At 41.8% G+C, this 21,955-nt stretch overlaps 1 protein-coding gene and 1 long non-coding RNA gene across 3 annotated transcripts in view; both read right to left on the reverse strand.

Annotated features, from left to right (window-relative positions):
• Positions 1 to 3,728, reverse strand: part of SLC9A4 (solute carrier family 9 member A4) — a 58,282-nt gene extending 54,554 nt beyond the window's left edge. The window contains exon 1 of the mRNA XM_027128639.1: positions 3,473 to 3,728. Within this exon, the coding sequence (XP_026984440.1) occupies positions 3,473 to 3,728 (256 nt within the window). The remainder of the gene's footprint in view (positions 1 to 3,472) is intronic.
• Positions 3,729 to 5,746: 2,018 nt separating this feature from the next.
• Positions 5,747 to 21,735, reverse strand: LOC113632011 (uncharacterized). 2 transcript variants are annotated; one of them, XR_003437616.1, is made up of 3 exons: positions 21,538 to 21,735; positions 19,937 to 20,063; positions 5,747 to 6,174 (listed from the first exon to the last, which is right to left on the reverse strand). It is a non-coding gene; the product is annotated as an uncharacterized LOC113632011 (long non-coding RNA). The 2 variants fall into 2 exon arrangements; XR_003437615.1 differs by lacking the exon at positions 5,747 to 6,174 and adding an exon at positions 16,157 to 16,552.
• Positions 21,736 to 21,955: the final 220 nt, after the last annotated feature.

Raw genomic sequence — 21,955 nt, forward strand, 5'->3', positions numbered from 1 at the left:
GAGACAGGGATGACCCAGCCAGATATTTTTGACGTTCACCAAGGAGATTCATCTGGCCAGAGCAAATTTTAATTGGGAAGAGTACTGATTTTTAAAAACAAATTTTATTGGAGTATAGTTGCTTTACAATGCTGTGTTAGTTTCTGCTGTACAGCAAAGTGAATCAGTTATACGTATACATATATCCCCTCATTTTTGGATTTCCTTCCCATGTAGGTCACCACAGAGCATTGAGTAGAGCTCCCTGCACTATACAGTAGGTTCTCATTAGTTATCTATTTTATACATAATAACAATAGTGTATATATATCAATCCCAATCTCCCAATTCCTCCCAACCCCCCTTCCCCCTTGGTATCCGTACATTTTTTCTCTATGTCTGTGTCTCTATTTCTGTTTTGTAAATAAGATCATCTATACCATTTTTTTCAGATTCCACATATATGCATTAATATATGATATTTGTTTTTCTCTTTCTGACTTACTTGACTCTGTATGACAGACTCTAGGTCCATCCATGTCTCTACAAATGACTCGATTTCATTCCTTTTCATGGCTGAGTAATATTCCATTGCATATATGTACCACATCTTCTTTATCCATTCCTCTGTTGATGGACATTTAGGTTGTTTCCATGTCCTGGCTATTGGAAGTGTACTGATTTTGACCAAGCAATGGAGGGCCTGAAATTCAAGGCTAAGGACGTAGGCTCCCTCCCATAGGTGTTGGGGCCATGGAATGTCTCCTTAGGAAGTTTTAGGTTCAGCCATCCAAAAACACGGGCGTTTCCCTCACCACAGCTTTGAACTGCTCCATCCACTATCAGCAGGCAGGTTAATACAATGGAGTATCAAGAGACATTATTCCAAACCACAGAGCCCGCTGGCTTCAAGATCAGCTTAAGGCCTCCTTCTAAAGTCCTGCTCTGTCCATTTCCTAATAACAGCTTCCTTCTTCTCCTCTCTCCTCCTCCTTCTTCAGTTCGTGCTCATTTTAACAACACTTAACTTTTTAAATATGTAAAGTAGGCGGAAGAGCCCATAGTGTAATTTTCTCAGGCCCTGTGTCCCCCGAGTCTGGTCCTGCTTCCAGGGATCTAGTTTCCTGAAATGGATCCAATGTCACCTGCCTGAAGCCAGGTTGCATCTACACAGTGATCGCAGGAAGAGGGTTTAACCTGTAAGCAGGGCCCTTTAAGGGAAATGCTATGTGAATTTCACATTTCAAAATTCTTCTCCCCTTCCATAATGGACAATAGAGTCCGTCACTTTGAGGTTTTAGTTCCCTGGCCTGAAACTTAAAAAGCCGCAAATGACAAAGTCCAGCCTGAAAGTCAAAGATGGCCCTATCTGAGCACCTGTTAGGCAGTGCTGGATTCACCCATCTTCCCCCTTGAGGCTGGGGACCACAATCATTCCTACACCTTGCCTGGGTGCTCAATAAATGTGTCTTGATAGAATGACGGAATAAAAGAACACTAGCGATTATTAATTATATTTTGATTCAAGATTTATAATATAGAATCTAAAAAAGCGATACGGTTTCCTTAAGTGTTCAAGTTTTATGTCATCATTATTATTTTTTTTGCCCTAGGTGAACAAGCTACCATATATAAAGCTACAAGACCAGCACTTGCATCACAGTATATATTCAGTAAATTGGACCTTCTTTTCATGTACAATATAAAAATGATCTGAATTCTTAAAGGCCAGTAAATATGAAATTGTGCTTGAATAAGCATGATCCAACTGATAACCTACTTCAGTTATTTTCTTTTTCTAAAGTATGTTGAGTTGCAACCACATGAACATCAAGAACGTTTACACAGCAATTCCATGAACAATAGGGTCCTTACAGGACTCTGAACTTGTAGATGTAGTCTGGGCACACCCAACACCTCTGAAGGACAACCCGTGTCTTATGCTAACATAAAACATATACTTAGCGCCTTGAGATGTTCATTGATATAGAATAGAAGCCTCTTTTCCATTAGAAAATTCTTATTTGTACCAAAAAGAGATCTCAGCAATAATTTCACAGATGAACGAACTGAGATGAAGAAAGACAGAGCTAGTCAGTGGAATCAGCTAGTTTCCTGATTCCAGACCAACTTCACCCATTACAGTGAAAAGGAAGGGAGTGGGTGGGGTCAGAATCTCTGGCATTTTGACAAAGGAAAACTCAAGATCACGTAAGACCAACTTGAACGTTCTCAGTATCCACGTGGTTGCATGACAGGTGTTAGACCCCTAGCTCTGAACTGAGAATACCATCTCTTTGGAAACCCCTTTTTACTTGAGCCCTTCTCAGAAATAATGTGCAACCCTCTGTGTCATTTAGTCATTTGATAACTGCACAAGAGTTCTTCAAACTAAGAATTTCATTCTATCTTCACATCTTATGAGCTCAAAATGGACAGCAGTTATGACGGGCACCTAATGAATATGCCAGCATCCCCCAACATCCATGGGCAGGGAGTTAGATGAAAAGACAGAGCCCAGTATCCTGATGCCAAGGAGTTAACTGCCCGATTTCATGGCTCACCCCATATTTCACAGCTGTTCCAGAGGAAACATATAAACAAGCTCTAACATGATTCATAGGGTCTATTTCAATGAGGCAATCTTATCTACTCAAATAACAAAGTTCATAACTAAAGCAAAGGACACATTATTCTTGACAATTAAGATATTCGTATTAGTTTCCCACTCTGAAATAAGCTGTTTCTAAGGAGACAAGGGGGTGAACTTGGAAATTAAATGGTCACAGAGTGGAAACCATCACTTTGGTCTGGGCACAAAGAACCCTGGTTCGAATTTCATCTATTAACTTGAATCCACTTTATGTCACAGAGGAAACCAGGGGTGCTTCACTGGTTCCATTCGACTCAGGTGTAAACAAAGATTTTGCTGACAGATACCATCTCTGTCCCACCACATCCCATCCCTGAGTGATACGAGTTGCTTCTGGTTGCCTTGTTTCTTGCTTTCTGTCAATTTTCAAGGAGCACATGCCACTTTTAAAGAATAAACAATGCGCGTCGTTGATGACGCCCATGGTTCCATGGCCAAGAATGAAAGAAGCACATTTTACAGAAGAATCATTCTACGGTTCCAGAAATTTCCAACGGGCATCATTCCAAGCTCGATATATTTTACTCTGTATTTCTTAAAGCATAGAACTCGAGATTTTTTGATGCCAAAAAATGTCACATGGTTGTTACCCTGAAAGGAGAGGAAATCAAAAGAACCGAGAGCACAAATGTAGGTTCTTAAATTTCAAAACACAACCTGAAGTATTAAATGGCTTGACAAAAATCAGTTATGACTTTCCCTTGACTCAGGAATAGAATTTTTTATGTAACAGCAGCAAGAGTTAAAATCCACTTAATTCACCATCACCAAGGCATTTTCACACACCTTATCTCACGTGGAAAACAACTCCCCAAACCAGGTAGATGTTTGGGGCCTTACCTATTTTTGCAAGGGATGCTAGGAGGATCCAGAGGGTGACCTCGTAAGGAATTTGCACATAGTCGTAATCCAGTGCGAAAACAGATACCGTCTCAGCTGGCTCAGAGCCGGCAGCAGCAAACCGAACATCAGGCTCATGCTGGGGAGAGGCATTTGTGGATTCATTCAAATCAGAAGATGCTCCACCACACTTGAGGGCCACCAGGAAGAACAACCAACTCCAAGGACCGAAAGGCACAAGCATCTGCAAACCCATGCTGTGGGCTTCTCTCACTGTGGGTGCCTTCGTGCGCTGCACTTCTGAAGTGAGGAGGGTTTCCAGAGAGCGGCAGCATCTACCTGGGTCACAGGTGAAACACGCACAGTCCGTGGGTCATTCCGGGAAGAGTCCGAGCACGTCATTGAGTTCTGAGTATAGATATTTTCAAAATCGCCTTTAAAGTATCTGTGTTCAGGCAACTCAGCCTCTGGCCCAAATGCATCTAGTCATTCAATAGACTTGAGAAAGCCCAGGGAACTACCTGTGCGACCTTCATCCGATCGTGATTTGAAGAGCAATCTATGAAGCAAAAATACTTCTTCATTCAAAGCTGTTTCCTCACCTCATTGCACACTGGTTTCGCTTTGTGAGTGAAAATTAAAAAGGGCACCACGGTGCTCATTCCGGATGTCACTAGAGCCCTTCTAACCAGGAAGAGAATTCTTCCCTCTTTTCCAGATCCTAGAAAAGGAGCTACCTGTTCTGCACCCCGTCCTTATCTCCTCCCCCTGCTACCTCACTTGTTTTGAATGGCCGAGGCTGCAGGTAGCTCTTGAAAAACACTTAATTATTTGCTTAGATATGACTTTTGTAATGAAATGCTTTCCCTGAGTTCTCTGGCGGGGGTTACACTGCTGACACCTAGTGGGCGGCCACAATACTACACCTTGACCGGTTCAAGGATGAATGACGGCGTATTTCTCATCCAAACCAGGGCACTTCTGAAAGTACAGGAGACCTATTAATAATCATACCAGACCACAGCTGGAAACCAGAACAGTGCTGGAAAACTGTGGCATGTGGTCACTGTAAAAGAGGAAGGAGGGGCTTCTCTGGTGGCGCAGTGGTTGAGAGTCCGCCTGCCGATGCAGGGGACACGGGTTCGTGCCCCGGTCCGGGAAGATCCCACATGCCGCGGAGCGGCTGGGCCCGTGAGCCATGGCCGCTGAGCCTGCGCGTCCGGAGCCTGTGCTCCGCAACGGGAGAGGCCACAGCGGTGAGAGGCCCGCGTACCGCAAAACAAAAAAAAAAAAAAGAGGAAGGAGGAGGCGGCAGCATAGAATATGTCTGGACAGTAATTCAAAACACGAAGCTCTAGCGCTCCATAAACTTTACACAGTATTAAAAAAAAGAACAAGCAGAGGAACAAGCTCCATGAAATACCTCTAAAAACCAGTTTTGAAAAATTCTGTGCCACATCCAAACTTTTCATTTTAAAGAATCGTGTTATTACGGCCTATTTGTTCAAAAGAAGCAGAATAACAGACTGTTTGTGGAAGAATTTTGAGATGCATGCCATGAATCTATTCCTACTTCCTCTACATCTGGCCGATGACTGTAGCCAAGTCACTTACCTTTCAAAGCGTCCTTGTCTAAAAAGAGGGAACGGAATAATATCTATCTCATCGAGTGGCTAGGATCATTAAATGAGATAAAGCAAGTAAAGTATCTGGCATGTAACTGATGCTTAATAAATGTTAGTTTCTGTTATTAATCACATCTGTTATTCTATCTGAGGATAAGAATTCTGTTGCAATGATGAACAATGCTCAACAGAGAATGAGAATTATTATTCATAATCCATAGACTATCTCAACACCTATTCCATATCAAACTGCAGGGTGATTTGCATCTTTTTTCTTCATTCATATTAGTGCATGTAGATGGTTCCCATTTCAGCCCCACACTCAGCGAAGATCACTGGAAAATTGAGGTGGAAAATGTTAAGGAAAGCTAGCTTCTAGACGTAACTTCTTAGTAAGGCAATAGAATTAAAAGCTCACATTTGGATTTTTTTTCTTCTCTTTCCTTCACAGTTTGCCTCTGAAATTGACCAGATCCAGTCACTAAAACGAGACTATCAGGTGAACCACAGATGATGACTATACTGGGTCAATTTTTTTTTTCAGAAAAAGTTACATGAATAGCCTTGTGATGGACAACTTCTTTAAAATAGATATTTTATCTTTTTATTTGAATTTTATTTTATGTTTCTTCTAAAAAGAAATGAGAGAGAGAGAGCGTTTCCCATGGTGCTCTGTGGAAAGACCAAAACTAAGCACCACGAAGCCTCTGTCCTCAGGCATTAATTATCTGACTGACTTTGAGAAAGTCACTTTACCTGTTTAAGCCTCAATTTTGTTGTCTCTACAATGAAGATGCTATACCAGGTATCCTTTTCCTGCTCTAAATTTCTGAATCTTTGTGAATACACGACAACATGTTTTAATCAATTGATAGCTGATGGTGTCAGATAAGTGATGCCACTATAGGGAGGGTAATAGAAGAAAAACTAGAATTCTGTGGCGTCCTGCTATCTTCTTCCAGGATGAGGTTTCCTCGTCAACCTGGTCAACTCTTGGTATCACTTCCACCCATGCAGCAGTACTTTCACACAGCTGCCTGAATGTTCTTTCTAAAGTGCCTTCTTAATCCGGGTTCCCTACAAAACAGTGTACGACAAAGATTACATGAATTCTGTAAACCAAAGGCAGCAAGAGTAAGAGAAAAAGGGAAGCAAGGGAAAAGCACTTTCAGAATGACAGCATGAGAGCCCTGGAGGCTCTCCCTCGTGGGAAAACCATCACTGGTGAGAACTGTTAAAAATTAAAAAAAAAAAAAAACCAACCAAAAACAACCATTCAGTCTCTGGAAATGGTACTGAGAGCGTACAGCAATTGAAGACAATCTTCTAAATATGGGTAAAACCTGCAAGAGTCTGTGTCCTGGACTGTTTCCCTCTCCTACTTCCCAGTTCAGTGTGAGGAAAACTCTACTCTGGGTGGGCACAGCCGAGAGGATGGGGCTCCCTTGTAACCCCAGCTCCCTGTCCAGGGCTACAGTTTCTACCCAGAAAATCAGGCTGTCAGTATTTGTCATCAACGCCCCTTCCTCGCCCCAAGAAATGTGTTGCACAAGCTCTACTGCAGGCAAGTATGGCTGAGAGATCGCCTCTTCTAGAAGCCCCTACTCACAGGCTTGCAATTCTACCCCAGGCATGGCAGGCCAAGAATAAAGGGCCCCAAACCCTCTCGCCCTGTCTCGCTCATAGGGCTGAGTTTCTGTGCAAAGGGAGACAAGCCGAGAAGAGTTGGAGCTACTGCCCCTGTTCAGCACCCGATTCATAAAGCAGGAGTGTCTCTCTAAGAGAAGCAGGTTGCTGTTCCTGTATCCCTTTTCAGAGCAGTGGAATGGAGGTTCTGTTAAAGTGGGAGGCAGCCCCTAGAACAGAGAACTCCGTAAGTACCACTAAGGGAACTTTCTTTATTTGGAACAGAGTGTAGGGAAGTTCAAGCCTAAGGGCACTGTCAAAAACAATGGACGTTTAGGTAGTGAGCAAGTAGGAAGAGCTGGTTGCTCCATGGTATCTATACACGAAAGGGTAGACCGGTGAAGAGCCATTGTGGGGTCAGAGAAGTGTCAAAGACTGGCCTCAAAGTTTACTCCTGTGAAAATTACCCTGCACTTTAACTGAATCAGACTGTGGAGCAATTTCTGACCCAAGGCATGTAGAAAACAGTAGATCATTCAGCTAGCAATTACTGGGTGTGGAGTGATATCAACAGACATAGCAGACCAGATAGAAGCTTCACTGGGAGATCAGTGAGAGTAAAAGAGAACCCTGGTTTCACTGTCAACCTGGGTGAGAGAGGAAGAGGTCAAGGGGATTATGAGAATGGCCAAGGCTCTACCGACTGAGGGCAGCATTAGTGTCTGCGTAGAGAAATAGACTTTACTGAAATAGTTCATCCAAGTAGCTAAACAAATAAATAAGCAGATAATCAAACAACAACAAAACCTGGAGGTAGGGGAGGGGGAGAATCAGTATCAAGAATTACTACAAAGTTATTTAAAATGTCCAGTTGTTAACAACAATAATAAAAATGATACTCTATGCTGTCTGCAGAAGATAGAGTTTTAGATTCAAAGATACAAGTAGATTGACTGTAAAAGGGTTAAAAATGGTACACCATGCAAACAATTGGTAAGAGAGCCAGAGTGGCTATACAAATACCAGACAAAATAAACGTGAAGATTGAAAAAATGTTACTAGAGATAAAGAGGGACATTTTATAAAAATAAAAAGGTCAGTTCATCAAGAGGATATAGCAATTATAAACCTAACCTGTATCAAGTGGGATTAATCCCAGGAATGCAAGCTGTTTTAACATACAAATGTCATTTAATATAATACATCATCTCAATAAAGGACAAAGCCACATGGCCATCTCAATAGACCAGGCAAAGGCATTTGACAAAATCTAACACTGATTTTAAGAATACTCAACAAACTATGAATAAAAGGGAACTTCCTCAATATGATAAAGGGCATCTATAAAAAATCTGCAGCCAACATCATTCTTAATAATGAAGACTAACTGAATTCCTCATAAGATCAGAAACCAGATAAGAATGTCCAATCTTGTCACTTCTGTTCAGCATTCTAGTAGAGGTTCTAGCCAGGGCAATGGACAAATGAAGGATGTCAAAGTGGGAAGGGGAAAAGTAAAACTATCTTTATTTACATATGACATGACCTCTTATATAGAAAATCCTAAATAATTGACTAAAATACTGTTAGATCTAATATAGAAGTTTAGCAAATTTGCAAGATATGACACATACCAAAGTAAATTCTATTTTACAGTAAAATGAACACAACGAAATAAAATTGAAAAGGCAATGCCATTCACAATAACATCAAAAACTAAAATTATTAAGAATACTCTCAATAAAAGAGATGTAAAACTTGTATTCTGAAAAACAAAGTGTTGGAAGCAGTCAGAGAAGATTTAAATGTAGAAGTCTTCTTATCTGTGGAAGATACATTCCAAGACCTGCACTGGATGACTGAAACAGCCGATGGTACCTAACCCTATAGATACTGCGTTTTTATCCTTACATACCTACTTATGATAAAGTTAAATTATAAATTAGGCACAGTAAGAGATTAACAACAATAACTAATAATAAAATAGAACAATTGTAACAATATAATGTAATAAAAGTTATGTGAATGTGGTCTCTCTCAAAATATCTTATTGTACAATTTAATGCCTTTTTCCCTCTTAACTAAGCACTTTTAACAGTTTGAGGTGTGACAGCGAAAGTAGGACACATTTCTTTTTCCTTCTTCATAATTTCACAGATAGAAGATTCATTTTTACTGTAGGTCTTAGCCACCTCAGTATATGATTTTTTTTCTCCTTTCTTATTAAGTTGAGAACTTTCACCTTTTCACTTAAAGGAAGAACTTTATGGCTTCTCTTTAGCATATCTGAATTGCCAGCATCACTATTCTTGCGCTTTGGAGTCACTGTTAAGCAAAATAAGGGTCACCTGAGCACAATCACTGTATGCAACACCAGGACGATCAGTCTGATAACCTAGACAAGGCTACTTAGTGACCAACAGCAGGATATATATACTGGAAGAAAGGATGATTCACTTCCTGAGCTGGATGGAGCAGGACACAACTCAAGATTTCTTCACGCTACTTACAACGGCGCTCAATTTAGAACGTATGAATTGTTTATTTCTGGAATTTTCCACTTAATAGTTTTGGACCAAGGTTGACCAAGGGTAACAAAAACCACAGAAAGGAAAACCACAGGTAAGGAGGGAAAGACCTCCTTGTTCATGGGTCAAAAGACAATATTGTTAACATGGCAATACTCCCCCAAATGATCTACAGATTCAACACAATCTCTATCAAAATCCTAGGTGTCTTTTTTCTATTTTAGAAATTGACAAACTGGTCCTGAAATTCATATGGAATGTGCCTATAAGAGCCAAAAAAATATTGAAACAAGAAAACAAAGTTGGAAGATTCATACTTCCCAATGTCAAAAACTTGCTACAAAGCTACAGTAATTAGAATAATGTGGCACTTTCATCAGAAAGTACATATAGATAAATAGAATTGAGAAAGCAGAAATAAACCCTCATATTTATGGTCAATTGATTTCTGACAAGTGTTCTAAGACAATTAATTTGATAGGTTAAAAAAAATGACTTTTTCAACAAATGGCACTGGAAAACTTGAATATGCACATATAAAAGAATAAAGATGTACTCCTTTTTAATACCATACACAAAAATTAATTTAAAATGGATCATGGATTAAACGTAAGAGCTATACCCTAAAATTCATAGGAAAAAACCAGGAGTAAATTTTGATGATCTTGGATTAGACAAAACTTCCTTATATACACACCAAAACCCATAACCAACAAAAGAAAAAAGTAGATAAATTGGACTTCATCAAAATTTAAAAACAAAAAACACTATACTACCAAGGGAGTGAAAAGAGACAACTCACAGAATGGGAAAAAAATACTTTCAAATCACATATTTGATAAGAGACTTGTATTCTGAATCTATTCATAGCTCTTACAATGCAATAATAAAAAGATAAATAATCCAATTTAAAAATGGACAAAGGATCTGAAAAGACATCTCTCAAAAAAAGATACACAAATGAGCAGTAAACACATGAAAAAAAGCTCGACGTCATTAGTCCTAAGGGAGATACATACAGAAATACACACAAATCAAAACCGCAGTGAGATAGCGTTCACGTTCACTAGAACACTGGGCAAAAAAAGCCAACCAACCAAACAAACAAACAGAAAACAAGTAATAACCAATGTGGTCAGTGCTGGCAAGGATCAAGGATGTGGTGGAAATAAGTGCTATTGGAAATCTAAAATGGTGCCGATGCCGCGGAGAGGCTGGGCCCATGAGCCATGGCCGCTGAGCCTGCGCATCCGGAGCCTGTGCTCTGCAACGGGACAGGCCACAGCAGTGAGAGGTCCACGTATCACAAAATAAATAAATAAATAAAAGTTTAAAATGGTGCCGTTTGGCTGTTTCTTAAACGTTAAACACGGAGTTACCTATGACCCAACAATTCCACTCATAAATATATACCCAAGAAAAATGAAAACATATATCCAGTCAAAAACTCGTACATGAATATTTTTAGCAGCATCATTCACAACAGCCAAATAGTGGAAACAACCCAAATGCCTATCAAATGTTGAATGGATAAGTAAAATGTGGAATATCTATATGATGGAATGAAGTGCTGATATAGGCTACGATGTGGATGATTTTGAAAAAATTATGATAAATGAAAGAAGCCAGTCACAAAAGACCATAAGACTCTTTTAGTATGACATGTCCAAGACAGGCAAATCTGAAGAGACAGAAAGTAGATTAGTTGTTGCCTAGGGCTGAGGTGAGGGAAGTGGAGGTGGGGGATGCAGAGCCACTGTTCATGGCTGTGAAGTGTTCTTTGGGTTGATAAAATATTCTAAACTTGTGATGATGCTGCCACAGCTCTACGAGTATACTGAAAACTATTTGAATTGTATACCTGAAATGGGTGCATGGTATAGATTGTGAACTATATCTCGATAAATCTCCTTTAAAAAACTAGGAAGTGGGACAGAGAAGGGGGTTCATTTGTTATTACTCAGCAGCCATAGCTTCACAAGGAAACGCAATTGGTGCCTTGGTCACATGGGACATCTTCCAGAAAGCCCTGTGGAATCACCATGCTTCAGAAAGTTCTACAGGAGATAAAGAAGAAGAGAAAGGATTTATCTGGAGGGTCCTTACTATCTCCTGTCTCTTAATGGTCCACCTTTGTCCCACAGGGCATTAACTTGATATATTCCGGATGTGTTTACGGAGTACCTGTGGAAGCCTGATAGTACACCTTGCAATGGGGGGCTTCACATTGGTCTGGAAGCAGGAGGAGGAGCCATAGCCTCCTTGGGTCCAGCCAGGCTAAGACCATGGAGGGCTTGATCCTGCAGGAGCCATTGATACGACCCACCCCACATATACATACAATACTGCAGCCCAAGGGGTCAGAACTGGAGGATGAGCTGCAGGTTCTTGCATGAAACAACATGATGCTGCTCATCACTGGTCATGAAAGATAATCTCAAAGCACATGGAGAGGGCTTCCCTGGTGGCGCAGTGGTTGGGAGTCTGCCTGCCGATGCAGGGGACACGGGTTCGTGCCCCGGTCCGGGAAGATCCCACATGCCGCAGAGCGGCTGGGCCCGTGAGCCATGGCCGCTGAGCCTGCGCTTCCAGAGCCTGTGCTCCGCAACGGGAGAGGCCACAACACTGAGAGGCCCACGTACCGCAAAAGAAAAAAAAAAAAAAGAACACATTTTACGTGGTGCAGGATTCCCTGATTAGAACCAAGAGGATGCAGACATTTGGGGGAGTGGTCAGGGCAACTGATAAGAAGGTGTCTTTTAAATTCAATCCTCATAGTTTAATTGAAACAAGCACTTCCTGATGTGTCTACATGGTAATAAGATCCAAATGATAATTATTGGTTAACTTAATTCCTTGGGAAAGATCAATTCATGAGGCATCAGAGCACCACAGAACTGCTGACACTTCCCTGACTATAATTGTACATAGAAAAAGAGATTTGAAATATGAAGGAGGAAAAAGCTCAGCTTATACTTGCAAAGCAGAGCATTAAAGGAATTATTCTGGAATTTCAGGTCAACAGCAAGCTACTGAATTATCTGACGCTTTTGGTCTAATTATCCAGATAACTGTATTAGCAGTAGAAACCTTGCTTGCTCAGACCATCTGTGGTGCCAGGTCCCAAGAACCCTTGTGATCCTTGTCATCTGCTCTTCTAAACCTGTCTACTCAGAGTCCAGTGGTGGGGAGAGAATGACATCCTCTCCCCAGTGGATCCCTTATAATTTAAGCGACCAAATCCGGTCTACCCTCATGAGACTAATTAAGGGGTGATGCACCCAGCAGGGAATCACCTATTACCCAGGGCTTCAGCTGTGTACAGCTGGAAGCAGAGTTTTGGGGGGTTGATTTTCTTTCCTTTTTACCCTCAGTTTCCCAAAGCAACTTCTGTCTTAGAAAAGTTCCAAAACAAACAAGAGCAAAACTGACTGTTCTGTGCCTTCCCATGGTGAAGTGGAAAATCATCTCCCTCCAAGAATAGTTTTAAACAAAATGATCAGCACATCTTTTCTTCCTTCCCATAGTATGCGGTATAATTGACCTTACTGGAAGGTGTCTGCACAGCACTTCTCGAACTGAAGTATTTGTTGCTTGCCTCTGAGCTCTTGTTACTTTTGGGGGGCTCGAATTTTATTCTTTTTTTAGGAAGAAAGAAGAAGAAGAAAGCAATGATAGAGAATTGGTCAGCGCCGTCCAGAAACATGACTTGCTTTCCAAGCCCACAGCTAGCAATTAAGCTGGATGACCTCAGATCAAGGTCTGGCACATCATGCCCCTAAACTGAAAGCCAGCATCCTGAGCTGGAGTGAAGTCAAGAGCTTTGACCCTGTTTTCAGGACAGAAAAGCCAAGCTCTGTCTCTGCTTCCCAGAGTCAAACTACTACTACTCAGAGGGTGCTGCAGAAGGGTGTAATCAACTCTGGGAGATTCCGCATTGTGAGGAGGAGAGGAGAGGCACCATGGTGGTGCAGGTGGATGGGACTGGGCATGAATGTGGGCTTTGAAATGGAACAGGTCTTCACTCCAGAGTGTGGCTAGTGTCATGGTCTTACAATTCTAATGTGATTGCTTCCCTAAGGGAATAGGGATTGTGTAGAGGAGAGAAGCTTGAAGTTGTGCGATCCTGTTGTGTCCTAAACACCTCCAAGCTTCAGCTGCCTTATTGATGATAATATTGGTGGTGATGGTGATGATAGTGATGATGGTGATGGTGGTGGTGGTGGTAGTGATGGTGATGGTGGTGGTGGTGGTGGTGATGGTGATGGTGGTGGTGGTGATGGTGATGGTGGTAATGGTGATGATGGTGGTGGTGGTGGTGATGGTGGTGGTGGTGATGGTGGTGGTGGTAATGGTGTGATGGTGGTGGTAGTGGTGATGGTGGTGGTGGTGATGATGGTGGTGGTAGTGATGGTGATATTGGTGGTGGTGGTGGTGATCGTGATGATGGTGGTGGTGGTGATGGTGATGATGATGACTATCTTAAAGATGGTGTGACGATCAAGTGACATAACATATGACAGAGAGGGAAATGCTTAGTACATATTAGATACCAGATGAATTTTAGATTCATTTTATTTCAAAGAGATTATGAACTCTATATAGACAGAAGCCTTCTATCCCTTTGTATTCACCATAGTTCCTAAGCAATTTCTTTTCCACAACATCCCCTAAATGAATGAAACGGATGACAGAAATAAGACAGCAGGTGATTAAAAATGAAATGCTTCATCTTACTCTACCTACACACATTATCGCCAGTCACAGCTGCTCAGAAGACGAGTCATAACGTTAGTTGAACCCAGACTAACGTGGTGAGCTAGCATCTGTACTTTCCCCCCTCTTTCTTCTCTGTTTCAGGAGTGTCACCTCCCTCCCCAATCCACTGCCACCATCACTGGTACTAAGAATGTCTAGTAGGTCGGTTCCCCCTCTCTTCTCTCTGAAATTACACCTGCTTTTCTTTCTTTCCTCAATTCCCTTAGGGTGGCTTTGACATTGGATGTCAAGGAGCACTGATTCTCTCGATGGTGGGTGGCACAAAGGAGGGGCTGCCTTTGTTAGCCCAGGAGAATTGCTGGTGGGTATTCAGGCATTTTGGTTCGGTGGAAGTGACAGATACAGGCTAGTGAGATGTGGCGATGTCACAGGCCAGAGGAGGTTTCCAACCTTCTCCTCTAATTGGGCTTCAAGGACACAGATGGATGTAGAAAAAGCATAGCTGTGACCTTTTTTCACAATTCATCCTCAAGGAACCCACTTGCATGCTAGTAAACCACTGACGAATCCCATTTTCTGTGACTCAGTGCAAGTGTGAGAACTCCAAGAGAAGAACTCATAGAGATGGGGCTTGTCTGCTGGCTGGGAGGACTGAAGGTTCCCAGAGCTGAAGATGTGTCATCCCAACAGCATCTGTGGGACTGGGATGTAGAGGAGTAAAAAAAGATTCTTTTTTTTAAATTAATTTTTATTGGAGTTTAGGGGCTTTCCTGGTGGTGCAGTGGTTAAGAATCTGCCTGCCAATGCAGGGGACACCGGTTCGAGCCCTGGTCTGGGAAGATCCCACATGCTGTGGAGCAATTAAGCCCTCGAGCCACAGCTACGGAGCCCGCGAACCACAGCTACTGAAGCCCACACACCTAGAGCCTGTGCTCCTCACCAAGAGAAGCCACCGCAATGAGAAGCCCGCACACCTCAATGAAGAGTAGCCCCCGCTCGCCGCAACTAGAGAAAGCCCACGCGCAGCAACAAAGACCCAATGCAGCCAAAAATTTTAAAAATTAAATTTAATTTAAAAAATTAAAAAAACATTTTTTATTGGAGTACAGTTGCTTTACAGTGTTGTGTTAGTTTCTGCTGTACAGCAAAGTGAATCAGCTATATGTATACATATAACCCCTCTTTTTGGGATTTCCTTCCGTTTAGGTCACCACAGAGCATTGAGTAGAGTTCCTTGTGCTCTACAGCAGGTTCTCATTAGTACTCTATTTTATACATAGTAGTGTACGTTTATCAATCCTAATCTCCCAATTCATCCCACCTCCCCCCCAAAATTCTTGAGAATTCATTTTTCCTTTGGAATTCAAAGATCAGACTGGTGCCTGACCCTCAGCAGGATATCATTGAAAGTAGGAGACCGGCTGGAGCAGAGGAGAAACAGTAGGTGCAGCGGCGGGAAAGTGGGCATCTGATTCCCCGTGAGGTGGGTGAATCACAGTGGAAAAACTGGCCATGAGGGGCTTCACTGCGTGGGGCAGGAGATGAGGGGTATCCAGAGAAGGCATGACCTGAGTCAGGTGCATCAGGAGCAGTGGAGGTCCTGGTGGGATCTGGGGGTTGGGGGAGGGTGTGCAAAGAACCCACAAGAATGCCTCAAACAGAGGGAGCCAGACGTTTGGCATCACGTAGAAGAAAGGGCATTCCACCAGTAAGAGAGAATTTCAAAGAGCATCATCTGAGTTAAAGAAACTCTTTCCTCCTTCTCCTTTCTCCTCCCTCTAAACACGGCGAAGGAAAAGGCCGAAGCAGACAGGAGGAAGTAGAACAGAAGGGGAAAATAGACCACACTCTCTGTCCCATTGCCGGTCGGACCTAAGCTGGGGTAAAAGGAGAAGTCTGAACTGGACTGGAGACTAAAGTTCTGATATTAGATTAAAGTAGTCTTTTAAATTTTTTATTTTAAAATTAACATAGAACAAAATCGGCCTTTGGGGTGCACGACTGTATGAATTTTAACACATATAGATTCACACCATCACCAAGGAAGGCAGGTTACTTTCTTGCACTCTCCTTTTGTGTGTCCCCTTTTCACACCTTCCTCCACCCCTAACCCCTGGAAACCACAGATCTCTTCTCTGCCGCGGTTTTGGCTCCCTGCAAATGTCATATAAATGGAAAAATGTAACCTTTTGAACTTAGATGTTTTACACTCAGCCTTATGCTTTGAGATTCAGCCTAGCTGCTGTGTGTCTCAGTAGTACGTTCTTTTTTATTTCTACGAAGTGTTTAATTTTTGCAGGTACAACTATTGACTGATAGATGCACCCTATGCCAGGTATCACTTGATTACCTCTGAGCCCCAAATTCACCATTCAGTATCTGCTCCACGGAATAGACTGGATTTTTGAAGCATTTATCCCTTCCGGTGAGGACAACGTTGAGCTCCATCAGTGGAGGGAGTCGGAGGGGCCTTGCAGGAGGGCCTTCCTGGTTCCAGCTGCTGTGTTTTGTGTTATTCTTCCTGTTGCTGCACTATCAGTCAGCAGCATGGGTGTGTGACATCTGTTGGTGCCCTGCCCAAGCTGTGCACACAGAGGAAATTACCTCTTAGGCACCTTGCAGTCCTGGCCTCTCATGGACACCGTGCAGTCCAAGTCTCCGGCCCACGTGGCCCTCCGCATTCCCCCGTGCACCCCTGCCGCGGCTTTGGCTCACCTGCACACCAAAACTTTGGTCCCTGAAGCTCCCACAATGCGGACCCGGGTGCTCCAGACCTCATGCCCACAGCCGTGCCCCCATTCATGCCATGAGTCCGTCCACCAGCCATGGCTTGCTCTGTCCTGGGAGTCTGCTGGCTGCTTTCCAGCAACTGTGGCACTAGCTCTGGCCCAGGCAACTAAGAGAACTTTGCCATTCAGTGGGCAATATCTCACCTTCTCTAACAATGTCTGAACCCCAGACTTGGGGAGGAGACTCCTTCCAAGTTTGTCTCCCTGCTCTCCTTCAGCCCCAAGATACTCTCGAGTTCTACTGACATCTCTATACTCACTCTCTTATAGCCAAATAATTGTTTATATTAAAGATTCCCTTTAAAAATTACTGTGCGGTTTCTGTCTCCCGATGGGAGCCAAACTGATACACACTAGTTTAAGGTCGTTGAGTTCTTTCCAGATAGTGATGATTTTGACCAGAGCTGCTATAAACATTCATGTACAGAATACGTGTATGTATGTGAACATAATTTTCATTTCTCTGGGACTGATATCTAGGAATGGGATTTCTGGAATATATAGTAAGTGGATGTTTCACTTTGTAAGGAGGTGTTAAGCTGTTTTGTAGAATGGCTGGACCATTTGCTTTCCATGAGAAGTATATGAGAGCTCCAGGTATCCATGTCATCATCTGCGTCTGGTATTGTCAATTTTTTTTTCTTCTTTGGGGGGCTATTTTAATTTACGTTTTCCTAATAGATATTGACGTTGCACATCTTTTTATGCGCTTATTTGCCATCTATGTATCCTTTTTAGTAAATTGTCTATTCAAATTTTTTGCTCCTTTTTTTACATTGGGTAGTTTGCTCTTTATTATTGAATTTAGAGAGATCTTTACATATTCTAGTTACAAATCCTTCATTGGATATGTGATTTTCAAATATTTTCTACATGCTTAAGGCTTGTTTTTTCATTATTTTGACAGTATTTTTCTCATAACAAATGTTTTTAATTTTTTGAAATCCAATTTACTAATCTTTTTTCTTATAGGTCATGCTTTTGGTGACATATCTAAGAACTCTGCCTAATCTCAGGTCATATTTTCTTCTAAAATTTTTACAGGTTTAGTTTTACATCTAGATCTATGGTCCATTTTGAGTTAATGTTTGTGTAAGGTTTCAAGTTCATCTTATTGCATATGATGGCCAATTATTTAACACCCTTTGTTTAAAACTCTGTCCTTTCTTCATTGAATTACCTTTCACACTTTATCAAGACTCAACAGGCCATATCTGTATGGGTGTATTTTTGCACTCTTGATTTTTTTTTATTGATCTATTACTTAGCCAATATAGCATTGACTTGATTGCTGTAAATTTATATTGATTTATAAAGTTGAGCAGTGTAATTCCTCCAACTTTATTTTCTTTTGCAAATTGCTCTGATTTTTTAAAAATTTATTTATTTGTTTTTATTTTTGGCTGCATTGGGTCTTTGTTGCTGCCTGCGGGCTTTCTCTAGTTGCGGCGAGTGGGCGCTACTCTTTGTTGCAGTGCACGGACTTCTCACTGCGGTGGCTTCTCTTGTTGCGGAGCACGGGCTCTAGGCGCGTGGGCTTCAGTAGTTGTGGCATGAGGGCTTCAGTTTTTGTGACACACGAGCTCAGTATTTGTGGCTCGCAGGGGCTCTAGAATGCAGGCTCAGTAGTTGTGGTGCACAGGCTTCCTTGCTCCGCGGCATGTGGGATCTTCCTGGACCAGGGCTCGAACCCGTATCTCCTGCACTGGCAGGCAGATTCTTAACCACTGAGCCACTAGGGAAGTCCCTGCTTTGATTATTTTAGGTTATTTACTTTTCCATTAAAATTTTAGAATCAGTTTGCCTGGATCTACAAAAAATTCTTCTTGGATACTGAAGGAAATTATGTTAAACTTCTAAATCAATTTGGGGAGAATTTATTTGAGAATCTGTTGTGGATTTGTCTATTTCTTCATTTAGTTCTGTCAGTTTTTGTTGCATGTATTTTGAAACTCTGATGTTAGGTGCATACACATTGAAGACTGTTATGTCTTCTTGGCAAATTCATTTTTTATCATCTTTATCCCTGGTAATTTCCTTTTCTCTGAAGTCTCCTTAAGCTGATGTTAATATAAGCACTCTAACATTCCTTTAATTATTGTTTATAATACGTTTATATCTAACCTTTTACTTTCAACCTGCTTATATCATTATATTTGAAATGTGTTTATTGCAGAGGGATATAGTTGAAATACAGTCATTTAAAAAAGTGTGTTCTAATAATCTTGGTCTTCTACTTACTATGTTTATACATTTGACATTTGATATAATTATTAATATATTTGGGTTTCTGTCTACCATTTTATTGTTTGATTTCTGTTTATTTCCTCAGTTATTTGTTCCTCTATTTTCCTTTTCCTTTCTTCTTTTGGGTTATTTAAACACTTTTATTAGTCCATTTAAATTCATCTATTATGTCTTAACAATACTTGTTTTTCATTTGTTTGTTTGTTTTAGTGGTTGCTCAAGGGATTAAAGTATGTTTTCACTTTTTTCTTAGAATCGATATTTTACCGTTTCAAGTAGGATGTAGTTACCTAACCACCACACAGGTTCCCCTACTCTGTCCCTTTTATGCTGTACTTGACTAATATATCACACCTACCTACATCGAAAATTCCATCAGAAGAGGTTATCACATTTTGCTTTCAATGGATTGTATCCCGAATATTTAAAATATTATGTCATGCAACTCTGGACCCTGTTGAAATCCTATGTACAATGCTATTTTTGTTTAAGCAGGCAACCGGCCTAGTTGGATTCAAGCCCAAAATTCTAACCAGCCTTGTGGTTTCAATGTCAGTTCTATTTCACTGTCCTTCAGTTCTATTTAGACTTGTCCCTGGAACTCAGGAAGCAGTCTATCCTGTAGTTTAATTCTCAGAGTTTATGGGATTCTATTTAGGGTCAGACTCATGCATGTGCAGCTTGGGGATGAGCCTTGGAGTTTGTAAGCAGCTTTACGGGTTTGCTTTCCCGAGCTCCTCGCTGTCAGCACTCTGCACAGTACTTTCAGGTTCTGTAGGTCTCTTGTCTTCCTCTCTGTAGTTCTCTGGCAAGAGTGCTGGTGCGTTAAGTGCTCCACCCTGCAGTGCACTTCCTCCCACTGCTTCCACCTCCCCAGCCAAGTGGTAAGAGAGACAAAAAAAAAAAAAAATCAATAGAGATTTGCCTCACCTTGAGACCACAGCTCCTTGTATCAAAATGGACAATTCTCCCTCCTAGAGAGATATAGGCTCTTGAGGACCCCTCTTTTCTCTGCTTTTGTTGGTGTCACTGATGCCAACACAGGATTGCACAGGGGCTAGGAAGGAAGAGAATATAGAAAGGAAACTATACGGGAGTGTTAGGAAACACCTTTCCCGGTCTTCAAGGCAGAACTAGAGGGCTTCTTCTGGAACTAGTGTTAACACTAAGGTCCACTCCTGGGTTTTGGACTGTGGTCCAAGAGACCACATATCTAAATATCTAAAGATATGGTCTCTTGGACTGTGGTCCCAGAGACCATATCTAAACTAAGAGATATTGGAGGAAAATAAAATCGTGGAACTTTGAATTCTTGTCTTCTCCAATCTTCCTGCTTTGACGTACTTTTCAAAATCCTCAAACTGATTTTTATATGCACTTTATTCAGGTTTCATAGCTACAATGAGTGGGAAAGGTAGGGGGCTGTGTGCTTACTCCATCTCACCTGGAGCTTCAATCTGGAAATGATACAGATAGTAAATGTGGGTACTAAAACCCAAAAGAGACCAGGAAAGCTCTTGGTGAGATCGCCTGAGACATCATCCAGGGTCAGTAAGGACTATTCTACAACGTGCACTAGAGGTAAGATGACCACCGTCCAAAGTAGGATACATTTTCGGAGTAAGAAATTATACTTGGTCTATGAAAATTATACCTGGACAACAAGTGTAAAGCCGGAACCAGAATATACGGACACCTTGTTTAGAAGGTGTGGTGGGAGTCCATTATCCCTTCTCATTGTATTCTACTGAGATCCACTGTTTAAGTACCATCAGTCTTCTGTATATAGAAAACTTGTTTTGGTTGTCCACTTTGTTTTGACTGATTTACACGTAAGAACTGTAAATAAAACCTTGTCCTAAATGTTAATTTGTCATCCTTAGCATACCCACTCACCTGGAAGAGTGTATTCTGTAAAAGATAGACCCAGATAGTTTCTTTTTTGTGTGTATGCACAAATCTGGGGATCATTTTGAGTTTGGTTAAGCTAAGAACACCACTCTGGACCTCTGGATATATCAGTTACAGCCATCCTTATTTTAGAATAAAATAAATCTGGACACACTGGCCAAAAGGGGTTTCTGAGTCTTAGATCTCTGAGAGTGGCTGGCAGGAAAACCAGGGCTTCTAGTCATCACCAGAACACAAGGACACGATGACAGTGTGGGTCCTTCCCTTCTGAGACCCTACAATGAGCTTTTCCCACAAGAAAATTCCTCCAGGAATAATTTATACCCTTTAACTCATCTTTAACTTTATCACTGAAATTCCCAACAAAGATGTTGCTTGGTGCCAAAACCACAGCGGTTTTTGTGATGTGGGTGTCTCTGTGCAAAAAGACCTCAAAAGCCTTTCACACAGGCACCCAGCAGTGGCCAGATGGCAATGACTCTGAGCCCCTCCAAACCTGGATCACGTTCGGACAAGCGGATGGGACACGTTAAATGTGAACGCGTCTAGAGATCGTTTTTCTTTATTGCTCAAATAAATCGCGCCCTTCTGTCGGGGAAGACGAAGCATGAGTGTTGTACCTTCATGTGAGACTAGAACGCCCTGTGAACCACACATTGAACTCTCATCAGGAAAACACTGGCGAGAATGAAAGGAGCCTCGTCCACGTGGAACAGCTTCTTGGTCCTCTGGCCTAAGGCCCATCACTTAGGAGGAACTCAAGGAGACCAGATAGTCAGGAAGCACATGGGGGCCACCAGCCTCGAGAGGCAAGCCCCAGTCTTGCTGTCCTTTAACCAGTGTAGACATTTATTTTCCAGACTCTTGTCCTGGCTTCTGCCTTTCTACTTTGCACATAACTGCTGGTCTGTTCCTTGTCTCCTCCAAATCATTTTGGCCTAATTGGTTCCTACTTCCTATGGCCCCGAGTAAGGTTGTGTACTTCATGCCCTGCGCAAAGGCCAAGGCAACAAGGATGAGCTGAACTTGGCCCCACTC

This window comes from Aethalodelphis obliquidens, unplaced genomic scaffold (genome assembly GCF_003676395.1).
Source record: "Aethalodelphis obliquidens isolate GAN/ISIS:26980383/991018 unplaced genomic scaffold, ASM367639v1 scaffold35, whole genome shotgun sequence".
Lineage (NCBI taxonomy): Eukaryota > Metazoa > Chordata > Mammalia > Artiodactyla > Delphinidae > Aethalodelphis > Aethalodelphis obliquidens.